Genomic DNA, 12,714 nt, shown 5'->3' with positions numbered 1-12,714 from the left:
TACATCAGTAGTCATGGGATTAATTGAGGACTTGTCAAAAGCTTGGAAAAAATAACCATATGTTTAAACATTTTGCTGATTTGGTGCTGAAGTGCTTAAATCTTTGAAACGCATTTCTAGACAATTTATATTAACTTCTCAAGGGATAGGGAGCATTCCTACACAGTTTTAATATTGAAGATGTGTCTCCTGTGTTGCCCTGGAATTCATTTTATGTAACTGCTTAGCATAAACCTTTCTTGTCGTGGCCCCCTGCAGTTTCTTATCAGCATGGAGCCTGCCATAGTTATTTGTTTTCATTGTTTTATTTTATTGGCAGAGTGTTTATTCCAAGATACATCAACCAGAAGCAATGCAGAAATGCAATACGGTATGTCAACAAAGCACATATTGGCAAATGCAGTAGGATTCTTATGTTCGTCATGCAAGAAATGCAAACTAGCCAATTCCATGTCTCTGAGATGGTGGAAAAAATTATTGGAGTCTGAAAATTGATTATGTGTCATTTTGCTCATTGCAGGCCTTTCCTTCATGGCAACTGTGTTCTGGGAAGCATATTACATTAGTATCAGATGCATATATGCTGCAGCTTTATGTAATACTAACCCAGATTTTGATGATATGGAATTTGTCTTTGAAATTTAACAAAGCTGCATATAACATGTCCATATCCCCACAGCCTTGCTGCTAGAAGTGGCAGGAATATAATAGATGTGTGCAAGGGAGGTTTTTAGATTCCTTGCCTTGAACAAAATTAGTTAATGATATTCATTCAGATACAGTACAGTACAAATGGGGCACATTAAATGGCTTAAATTAGGTCAAATTGAATAATTGAATTTATTCTTTTACTTAAAAAGAGCTTAATCAGCTGAGAGTGTTAGAGTCAGAAAAAAATGGTTTAATTAAATATTAATTAGAAGTTTATATTTTGAGCTTTCTTATTATCACTTGCAGCAATATTATTTATGTATCTGTTTTTCCTCATTACAGCTACTGGGCGATGATGTTCAACCATTCTCACTTGATGAAGAATTTGATTATGACAATGTGGCACTGACCCCTAAGTTCTCTGAAGCCGAGCTGAAGGCCATTAAAGAGTTGTCTGAAGAGAAAATGGGTACAGATGTAAAATCAGCACAAGCTGAAGACTGAGTCAAAGGTGTTCTCAGCATGGCTGTTGGAATGACCTTTTTATGGGATGAATGTAGCCCCTCGTTGTACCCTTATTTAGTGTTGTTATCTGCGTGGCCAGTAAATGGCATCCCAGAGATTTGTCATTTATTCTGTCAAGGTGCCTTGGATCCTGTACTAGCTCAGGGTAGGTGTGCTGGAGTGATTTCTCCATAGGAGCAAAACAAGCTGGTGGATTTCAGAATAGGGTCGTGGCTACTCTTGCTTATATCCGAAACTGATTCGGTTCCTGAGTAGTACAAAGCTGGTCCTAAAGCTGCCTTTTACCTTGCTCTTTCAGTAATGCACTTAAGAGCTTTTTAACAGCTGACAAATCCATCTATGAACTCTTTAAATGTACAGAGATATATGAGTGAATAAATCTGGGAGTATGTTTTTTTCTCTGTATTTTGAGTTACTTCTGCAAAAAATAAATATTCCTGTTTCCGACAAACTTTTTGTGTTGATCAAAACTGACGTGGTACAACTCCTAAAATTAAAACAGTAACTACTTAAACCACCCCCCCCACCTTCCACACAGAGGAAAAAATAGCAATCTCATCCATTAAAGGACTTGGCATTGAAAGGCTGTCAGATTTTAGATATTTTTCACAGGAGATGATTCCAAATAGTAGCTTATAGCTTACACTCTGCATCACTGAAATATGGCAAGCAGGAGTTGAGTAAAGGTCAGCTATAGGGGTGGGAGAGAAGCGTGTGCACCTCTGACACATGGTAGTATGTTCTCCTTCTCTGAAGAGTTCAGAAGCCTTTGTTTTCAGTAACTGTAGAAGCTTTGCCATTGAGGCTTGGTTTAACATCACAATGCTGCATTGAATTTTTGGTCGTTTTCTGCTATAACTGCATTCACTAAAGTTTGCTGACCAACATTTTGTCCTTGACCTCTCTCTGTTATTTCTGAAGTGGGTGATTAGCATGATAAATATGGGAAGAGTGCCTAAGCAGACTGACAGGGCACCAAACCATAGGTTTGAGTAAAGGCTGTGAATGAATTTTCTGTGGCTGGTTGGCTGCTTCATTGTCAGTAATTTATAAAAGCAAAGAAAGGTCTTCTGATGTTCCAAAGGAGATTTTCTGGATTAGTGATCTTGTAAACCATAATCATGCTCCACTGAAATGCGAGTAGCATTGGTTTTGAGGGATGGTATTTACCTTGATTAGGGGATATAATTTAAGAGTGAGATTCCAAAAAAAAAAAACCACCAGAAAAGAAAGAGCTCTCACAGAAGATATTTAAGGAGACTGATACAGAATTACAAGTAGGTCATATAGAAAAACTGGTTTGTACAGGACCTTGCTGGTAGAAGGCAATGAGAATTTTTTAATACCCACAAAAAAATGCCTGTGCTGTAGTTAAAATGTTTTTTAAAATGTAATTGGCTGTGTAGCAGATTCTGCTGGGGTTTCTGAAACTTTTTTAAAATGTGAATTTATTTTAATTCAATAAAGTTTTGTTGGACCCAAGGTATTTTAAATTAAATGGTTTAGAGCCAACTGGAGTTTTCCACTGAAACCTTGAAGTTAAAAACTTCTGAACAGATCTAATTATTATTTAATCTTCTTCTGAAGGATACAGATAATGTGTATAAATCAGAAGGATAAGAAGTAAGTTCTGGAAGAGCTCCATAACAAATCTGGGAGAAAGAAACGGAGAACTGCTGTATAGTGATAGCAAGGTCAGCCTTTGAAAGCCTCAACAGAAAAATAAGGGAGACAACCTCATTAACATATGTATGTATAGCAAAGATAAAGTAAGGAGCCTTCTGTCTGAGAGACCTCTCTGTACAGGGTTTGCTATCCTGCAGACAAAGAATCAGCCGTAGAGGTGAACATTTGTGGCTTTGTGCAGTGGTGAATTAGGTGCTTCTTCTGTGTGGTTTTTTAGAAACGCGTGAGTCACAGAAACTAGAGATCAGTCCTGTGGGAATCCTATTGCCTGTAGAGTCGATGAGAAAACTTGTAGAGGGGTTCATAATATTCTTCAGGCCACATCAGCTCTGGAATCTCTTAAGTGCCTTTTCTATTCATTTCATTAGCAATTTTTCACTGTACATTAGGGATACATCCAGCCATTCAGTTCCTTCTCTCATAAGCAGATGATTCTTACCAAATGTTCAGGGTGCCTACTATGCTCCATAAGTGTCATTCAGTATAGTCATTATATGGTTTCCTTTGATATAAAGAAACACTTTGCTGCAGAATACCCAACAAAATTGGAACTCTTTAGTGACATTCATCTTACACAGAGAAATGGGAATAATTCACTTACATTTACACCACTCATGAGTTAGATTTTTACTCTTTGTTAACAGGCATGAATATCACAGTGAAGATTAGGCAATGTAGGCTATTTTCTGTACATGACATTTTATTGGCCTGCCCCTGTGGTTGTTTTTGGCTTGTACCTTTCATTTGATTACCTTTCACAGAGGAGGCATATTTTCCTCTTAGCCATTACCAGGTTGTCATTTTTAAGAACATACTTTATGTGCATGTTAAATTTTATACTTGCTCATGGAGTTAGTTACCTGGAATTGTTTTAGTGTTTGTGAGGTGGTTTGAAGTCTGAATAATATATATATTTTCCTCTTGTAGCTTGTATTCTGTTTAATATTTAATATTTTCAGCAGGGGTTGGCAAGGGACATTAATCTTTTCTATTTATGGCCTTTTCTAAACATTTTTCCTGTTTTCCCAAAGAATTAAAGGTAAAACTCTCACAAGGAGCAGGAAATTTGGAGTGCTACTTGGAATTGACTCTCTCCCTACCACGCTGACAATGATTTTGAACTGCAAAATCTCTGACATTGAGTGAACCCATAGGAAGTGAAGACTGTGTGATGCATATCCCCAGTCCCTTTGTATTAATGATTTCATTGATGTCTAAAGTGCAGCAGAGATGTGCATCCTTATCAGTCAGTGAGCCTATCTGTGTTGAACTTGTGACTGCCTTTGGTGTTGCCATAAGGATACTGAGTCTTTCTCTCCACAGTCTTGATGTATCCTCAGTTATGGGGAAGGACTATTTGTTTTAAGAACTCTTTGAGTTTTATGAGGAGTAAAATAGTTCTTCCACTGGGGGTGGAAACTGAAGGGTTGTTTCTTTGGCTGGCTGAGGTGAAAGCTTGGATATTGCTAATGTTCAGGGTTAATGTTTACTTCTCAGGACTGTAAAGGGAACAGTAATTATTTGTTGAGATAATGGTTGTAGCAGAATGAGATAAAGACTGAAGAAATGAAAAGATATGCAGGCAAATCTGACTCAGACAGTTATGGGTATATTTCTATTAATGCCTGGAGGTATCCTGGTATACACTTGTATACACACAATGCCACTGAAGGAAAATAATTTTAGTATGGAGTGTACCCACCAGATAATTCAGAGTCTTAGGAAGAAGATGGCGTGGAAACAAATCCCTGCTCTTATGGAAAAGACTGATCCTCTGGCCTTCATTTTCTGCTGCTATAAACTGGCAGAACTCCACTGAGGCCATTTGTATGCATATAGAGCAGACAGGAGTCTGGTATTTACAGTCTTAGCTGAAAGAGCATGGAGCCAAATCAATTCCTGATTTAACTTCACTGAATATATAGTTATGTATATGACCCATTATCATTATGGGGAAAGATTTAAATGAAGACCCAATGCAAATGAAATGTAAAAAGCATATCCTGTAACTGTTCAAATACTACACAGGTTCTTTTGAAGTTTCTGTGGTTGTGTGTGCTTAAAACATTGCTTTTTGCTTTAACAAAAATATCACATATATTTTCAAGTCCTGTGCAAATCATGAAACTTGTTTATATACCTAATTACTAAAGATTCTGATCTCCATTAATGTGGTTTTTTCCCCCTCTGCATATTGACAAGGATTGGAAGTGGGCTTTGCTTTTTCTTGGAATTGCTTTTAAAGTATCTGATGTCCTTTGTGAAAACATACACTTTCTTATAAAGGTAGACTCTCAGTTAGTGATGATACTCTAAATGCAGAAATAAAAATAGGACCAAATTCCTGGTTGCTCAGCAACTTCATTTACATCATAGTGTGGGTAAACACACATTTGGTGTAAAAGTGTCTGCTTGCATAGCAGGCTGACTTATATCCTGTTGTCCTCTACCTTGAACTTTCCTTGGGAGTCTCAGCAGTAGCTCGGTCCCACCAGGGTCTGAGTGTTCACAGCCCTGCAAGGAGACTGTGGAACAAATCCCACCGACCAAAGCAGCTTACACCGCAGCAGCAGCCTTGTGCTGGGGCTCCGTGCGCGCTCCGGCGCACTTCAGCCAGCTGTGGCTCTTCTCCTCTGCTCAGCGGAGATTTGTGTTCCCGCAGCAGTGAATGCGCTGCTCCCGAGCACAAGGCTTGGCACAGAGATTCCTTGGGTTCCGTTCCCTTCCTGGGCCGTGCTGAGCAGGCAGCTCGCTGCCTCCATCCCGGGCTGCAGCTCAGCCCCTGCGTTTCCCAGCGCCCGAGTGCCGCTGAGCCCCTGCTCAGGGCTCTGCTGGCCTCAGGAAGCGGCTCCTTGCCCGCAGAGTCAAGCGCTGCCGCCGGCCCAGGGCATTCCCACCGTGCAGCGCTTTCTTGTGGCAGCTGTCAGTTAGCACAGCTGGGCCACATCTGTCCTGGCTCCTCTCGCTGGGAGCCGGCTGCCTTGGCCCATCCCGGGCACACGCAGCTCTCCCAGGTGCTGAATGTCTGCGCATCCCTTGGGAAAACAAGGCAGACGGTTTTCTCTCCCGTGGTGTTAAGTTGTAGAACACCTCAAAGGAGGAGTTTGGTAAGTTTGTGATTGCTGGCTGTTGGAGGTGGCACCTTGTGTTTGGCTAGCAAGAGACTGTAAGCCGTGGTTGCAGGTGTATGGGCTGTGAAATACCGCAAGTTAGACTGAAAATGGTTTTAGTGCTTGTCTGTGACAAGTTTCTAAGAACCACAGCAAATGCTAAAAGGTACTGTCATTTTTATAGACAAGCTGCTTTATTTGCAATTGCAGTGCCCCAGAGTAAAAATGAAAATCAATTTTAATGCATTATGAAAATGCAGAAATATTTGTCTCATTTACAGCACTTCTAAAAAGGACAGATAATAAAATTCCCCTGATTTATGATCTATAATTTTATGTACTCTGTGGTATCTTGTTCAGTACATCTCTCCACATAAACATTCCAAAAGAATGAGGAAAGATAGATCTGAACAACATTCCTGAATCTAACTTCACACTGAATTTCAGATTGTAGAAGCTCTCTCTATATATATTCAAAGCTCTCTTTGATCTGAATATTCCCAAACTTTGGGGAAGTAGATGCTTAACTTTAAAAATCACTAATCAAACATTTCTCTAGCAACCACATAGTACTGATCTGGACTAAAAAAAACTAAAACAGTGAGGGACCTGCCTGTATAAAAAGAACCAATGAAATGTGAAAATTTTGCATAATGCACTCTGTATGAAGATAGTGGATAAAAGGACTGTAAAGACAGTATAATTAAACAAAAAATGTTATTTTTCAGGAGAATGAACCACACTAAAATATTCTGTTGACTTCATGCAATTCTTGAAAGCCTTTGAATGCCCAACTGAAAAATTAGTGTAATAATTTTGTAATTCATGTGGATATACAACTGTTATCTCTTCAGCCATTAAAATGAGATTAAAATTGGTGTGAGATTCTTCAGTATAGGTTGTGGCAGTGCTGACACCATAAATTAAGGCTTTAGCCTCATTCTGTCATATGTTACAACAAAGTTTGTTCTTCTGTGGCTGTTGTGGTTGTGGATTCTTGTGGCAGTTTCTGGAGAGCAGGTGTGAACTTGTAGCAAGTAAGCTCTGTTTTCTTGAATCCATCTGCTTTTATGTCCAGGTGTATAAAAACTTGAAAGGTGCAATATGATGTGCCTATTTCGTAGAAAGAAGCAAGTGTCATTTACGATGTTGCTTATGCTCCTCAGAATAACTTAGGAAAAGTCCTACTGAATACCTAAAGTCTTGATTCTGCCATTTAGATTTGCTGCAGATTGTACATTTGGTGTTTGAGAGAGAAATGCTGGAGTGCATTTTTCATCCTCTTTTCCTTATATTTGATTTTGTCTTTCCTATGTCAGTTTTGCTACTAGCTTTCCAGAAGTTGACACTACATTAATCCAATGAGCTACTTTCCTGCTGGATAAAATTTTAAAGTAAAAAAGATGGAAGGCTGGTGTGTGGGCCAGGAAACATCAAAGCCTGGTTAGCATTTCATGCTCATGCTTAGCATTTGCAAAGCTGTCAAAATAATCAGGAAAAGACAAATAATGGTCAGCCTACTTATTGAATGAAAATTTAATTCCAAATTGCCTTTGTTTAAATCAGCTGCTTACACTTCGTCTCCTCTGCTCACCGAGGATTCTGTTAACTAACATATTTCAAAATCCAGACTGCCAAAAATACTGACAGCTTTCATTAGCTGAGCAACATTTCCCACAACAAAATTGTGATCCGTTTAAGGCTCTTTGCTCCGGGTTGTGACACATTGCCTGAATTCCACGGATTTATTCCCCATTCATGAACATTAGTGATGTAAAGTGTACAAACCCCCAACGGCCCCGTGGATATCCTTCCGCTGACAGCAGGGAGAAGAGATGGAGTGGGAAGAGGGGTTGGCTGAGCAGCCAAACGTTGCTTGTGCTCTGAAGGCGATGCTTGATATTTTGCTTTTGATTTTTTTGCAATGTGTGTGTGAGAAGCTTGGTTGTCAAAAGCCAGTTGAATAACACCCCTCCCTACTGCACCCCCAAGCCCCTCTGTAGGAAGGTGCTGGCAAGCAAGCTAACCAAATTCAGCTGGCTATTGTTTCAAGGGGAATAAGTTTACATGCATTGCAGGGCATGTTTTACAAGGTGCTGGCAACTGATGCCATTTCCCAACTGCCAGGACTGGGCTCTGCTCACAAGTGTGCAAAGAGTGTTTATCTGGCATTGCTTGTAATCCTATATTTCCCAAAATTTAATTTTTGGTATGTATATTCTTTTGATACTTTTGACTCCCTGCTCCAGAATCAACAGATCGAGGACATGATTCAAAGATGATACTAAATACAGTCATGACTTTACTGCTCTGAAGTGATGAAATTATGAATGAAATAAAATTAAATAATGTTAAATTTAGGAAAAGCATCATGCTGAAATTCAGATTCACTAGATGGTGCAAGTACCATAAAGACAAGTTGATGGACCTGTTTTGCTAAGGTCAATTAAAAGAAATCTGGAAATAGATATTGGAGAATATGCTATAGGGACACAGTGGTGCATCAGACAGGAGCTGGAATTCATTAATATTTTTCCTCTAAGATTAAGGTACATGAGAATGAATGGTTGAGGTTTGAAGAATTTTGCTTGTTAAGGCTGTTTTGTCTTGAAAAATGGAAAAAGAATGGTTCAGTTCAATGAAGCAGGTACAGTCTGATTGTTTTAGTTCCAGAGCATCTCTACCAACTCTTGATTTGTACACAGGCTGGCAGCCCATTTGTGAAGCATCACTGCCAGCATTTGCAAAAATGAGCAATGATATATTATTTAAATATTCTGCTTTTTTGAACAGTCTCACTGAATTACAATTGAACAATAAGATAGGAGATGGCCCTTTTATTTATGTTCTTAAAAAAGCAACTTAAATTAGAATTTGGAATGGAATGTTGGATCACAACCCCATCAGGGCTTTGTGAAAACCTGTGTCTATATGCAATCTTTGGTTCATGACTGCATGGCTCAGCCTTCAGCTCTTTACTGAAGTAAATGACATCCCATTTGATCTTGCTTTGGAATAAGTGAAGTTTTTTATTTTTCCCAGAATCCAAAATGTCTGTCAGATCTATATTTTCAGGGCATTCTTCTTTTACTGTTTTCTCTCCTTGCCTTTATTGGTCTCAGCTGCTACTATACAGCAATCAGTATAATGTAGGGTACAGAGAACAAGCCATGGCATTGCTACTTTTTTCGAAGGAAAAGGGAATCTTCTCCGTATTGAGAGCTCCAGAAGCTGTTGAAACCAACCCTTTGGCTGACCATCTGTAAATTTGAATGGATACCTATTGGGGTAAGCTGGTATTTTTGTGGAGCATTTGTTCTTCCGAAATCAGGGAGGTGCTGCTGGCTGAACTAATTCAGAGCAAAACTCAGGTCCATCAACTTCAAAATTGTCTTTTGGTCATTACAAATTCCTCTTGATACTCCCACTCTAGCTCTATCAGAATCAACACAGCAAACACATGGACACTCCCTGTCTTTTTCAGTTGTGCTCTTGTATAATGCTGGCAATTCTCTAGGACACTTCCAGGGAGCTGCAGCTTACCAAGATGTTCCCCAGAGGAGCATGGAGTTTTTATTTGTTTTCTGTTTCAAAAAGCCTCCATGTAATCCTGCCTCACCCTGCCCTCCCTGAAGGAATGACTAGGGGAGAATACCAAAATCTGGATTGATTACTACTTGGTGTAACAGTGTTAAATTTTGCTTTTCAGTTCACCTTCCCCAACCTTTCCTTTCCAGATAGAATTTTTCCTCTTGTGCCAAGTACTGAGGAAACAAAAATGTGTGTTTCTTCAAACCACCCCTATATTATTAAGATTCAGAAAGTTGTTTGCTGATGTATTCACCAGGAGAGGAAACTGATTGTTACCTCACAGTAAAGCTTCTCTGTTATAATGTTAATTGTTTTAAGTACTCTGGAGTTTTCTGTGACCTCTAGGCAATTTTTTTTTCAATGATTGTTGATACAATCTCTCAGAAGAAGGAGAGAAAAGAAGTACTTTGCTAACCTAATTTCAGGTAAGCTCTAAAAGTTCAAGTGGACCAATTACACATAAAAGAGCAACAACTTTTGTAAAGCTTCATTTGAATCCCAAAAGGGAAAAAATTATAGAAAATCAATTAAATTTCCACATGAAAAAATAGCTCATATTGCAAAGCTTTCCTTGCATAGTTTTCTGATTATGTTTGGAAGCAAATTGCCTTGATTATACCTTTGACGGGAAGGAAAGTCTTTTAATTAATTTAATACATGCTAGAGCAGTACTAAATTGTATCATGGAACAATTAAGTGGGTCTACACTGATATTTTTTGCCCTGTTGAAAATGGATATTGCTCACTTAGTGAGTCATGCTCTTGCTGGGTAGATGCAATTATCCATTCATCGCAGAGCATGTGACAAAAAAAATATTAGGCCCTCTTATTTAGGAGAGAGGCTGAATGGAGTAAACAAAAATCCCATTTCAGTGAAGAGTCAGTGAAAGTTCAGAGCCTGTACCCCCACTGGAGGCTGAAACCAGACCCTCAAGCCCTAAGACAGCCCTTGCTGTGGCAATATTCAGGCTTCAGATGTATTTGCTGTCTTGGACTGAAATGAGGAGTGGAAATGATTGTTAGCCTTGTACTGACATGATCCTCTAAATCATGTGCAGCTAAGAACAATTGGTAGCAAATTTGTAGTAGCACCTAGAGTAGTTGATTCACTAGCTGCTTCTGAAACCAATTTTTGCCTCAAGCTGAAAAATTTATATTTTTTGTGCTTGCTGAGAATATGATTTTTAAGTGAAAATTTTAATTTAAATATTCTAAATATGACATGAAACAACATAGGTTTTTTTTTTTTTGCAAATCATGCGTATCCTTGTAATGATGTTCCTTTACATTGAAAGAAAATAACATTAGGAATCTACATGATATGTCTGTTTGATATTGGACATGTTCTTGTCTTGCTGAACTAGTACAACTGGGTCACATCACTTTCCCTGATGGATTTTGTCTGCTGAAAATGTATTTGCCTGCATCCTGCTTTTCATGCTGAGGTGGGCTAGGTCTTTTCTGGTGAGCTGTAGAATCAAATATCCAAGAGCTGAGTAATAAAGGAAAGACTCCATCACCAGAGAATGTCTCATGAATTAACTCATAACTGTCTGAACTCAGATAAAATATTATCACAGATTTTTCTAATGTCTCAAGGCCATAAACAATGAAAAATAAAAAGCTGCACAAAAGAGGAGCAGTACTGTCATTGCAGGCTCTCTGATCTTTCTGTGTTCTTAGAGAAGGGCCAGCTGATGAGGGATTTGTTTATAAAAGGAAGCTAGTAACTATGGTTATGGAAAAACTTGAGATGGGCTATGAAGATTTCTAGCAGCAGTGTGAAGGAGAATCTGTACTAGAAATTAATTTCAGAAGTGCAAAATTGTGGCTGTGAGCACTGCACCATGGGACTGGGAAGTTCTGATTTAGTATATTCTTCATTATTTAGAGATTTAATTTAATTAGAAGTCTTGGATTTCATAATTAACATTTTGACTTGTGGTAGAATTGGGCTGGAAAACAACAGTAAGCAAGGAGTGCTGCCAGATGCACTTTCTAGTCTTGTGTACCAGTAAAAATATTTAGTGTTGACCAGAATGGCAAAGCCAGGAACCACTATGGCTGCATGACATGCCTGGCATTAGGTAGAGAGGTGCAATTTGGGCCAGTTAATTCAGTAAAGATTCACTTCCTCAAGGATGCATTTCAAATTTGCTTGTGGCTCACTGAGGGTGTCTGCAGGGTGAAAGATCCAGCTCAGCACCTGCCCCTTCCTGGTTTGCTGCCCATCCTCTGGACCAGCTGAGGACTGTGGCTTCAGTGACCTTGAACGTGGTGGTCAAGCTTAATTGACTGTGTGTAGTCAGTAAATGTATCCACGCTGCTGATACAATCACATATTGGCTTTTTCCAGCTGTGGTATGAATGGTTCAATGTAGCCCTCCACATCAACTGAGATTATGAAACAAAAAAATCTTATTTCTTCTTTTTTATTTAAATTTGCCTTTCCTACCATTGCAGATGCTATATATTTATGTGCTTCTCCAGTTCTCCCAAATGAAAAATACCAAAAACATACCATGCCTTCACTCTACTGTAGCTTGATTGCACTGAGGTTCTATATTTATGTTAAGCCTTTTTCATCAAGAGGAAAAAAAAATACAATCCAGCCTTGTTGAAAGGCAAAGATTGTTCATGAATGCTATTAGTGCTGAGATCAGCATCACACTTACTCAAGACCTAGTCCCTCTGAAAAAGAACAAGTTTGTGTCAAAGGTGGTTGAAAATGTCAGTGATCCTGGAAGGCAGTCATGTATGGCTAATCATTCCCAGCATAACTAGAATGTGATTTTCATTGGATTACTCTAGGAAAGATGCTGCTTGGCAGTTTCAGCAAAAATGTTAAAGAACTGTGGTGTTTTTAGAAAAAATCATTCCCTCCTGATCTATTTCAGTTCTTGAATTTTCCACTTAAGCCTGGGATCGTTAATTCCTAATGCAATTCATGTGCCCCACGAGAGCAACAGACCAGTAGGAGACTCCCAGGTGTGCTGCCTGCTGGCTGACTCTGTAAAGACACTGGTGGCTGATGGCCAATGCTCCAGACATAGTTTTCCAGTGCCTAAATCCACAGTAAAACAAACAAAAAAAAAATGATGGGGAGAAATTACTTACTTACCCTTGTTTTTTTTTTTTTTTTTTTACTTTT

At 38.9% G+C, this 12,714-nt stretch overlaps 1 protein-coding gene across 4 annotated transcripts in view; it reads left to right on the top strand.

Annotated features, from left to right (window-relative positions):
- IFTAP (intraflagellar transport associated protein) overlaps positions 1 to 2,151 on the top strand; it is a 39,828-nt gene extending 37,677 nt beyond the window's left edge. The window contains exons 7-8 of one of the 4 annotated variants that reach the window (XM_084208311.1): positions 320 to 370; positions 994 to 2,151. In XM_084208311.1, the coding sequence (XP_084064437.1) occupies positions 320 to 370; positions 994 to 1,155 (213 nt within the window). In that variant the 3' untranslated portion in view covers positions 1,156 to 2,151. The remainder of the gene's footprint in view (positions 1 to 319; positions 371 to 993) is intronic. The other 3 variants (XM_084208313.1, XM_084208310.1, XM_084208312.1) reach the window with 3 other exon arrangements.
- Positions 2,152 to 12,714: the final 10,563 nt, after the last annotated feature.

Source organism: Fringilla coelebs (genome assembly GCF_963513975.1).
Source record: "Fringilla coelebs genome assembly, chromosome: 6".
Classification (NCBI taxonomy): domain Eukaryota; kingdom Metazoa; phylum Chordata; class Aves; order Passeriformes; family Fringillidae; genus Fringilla; species Fringilla coelebs.
This window is presented reverse-complemented; position numbering and strand designations above follow the sequence as displayed.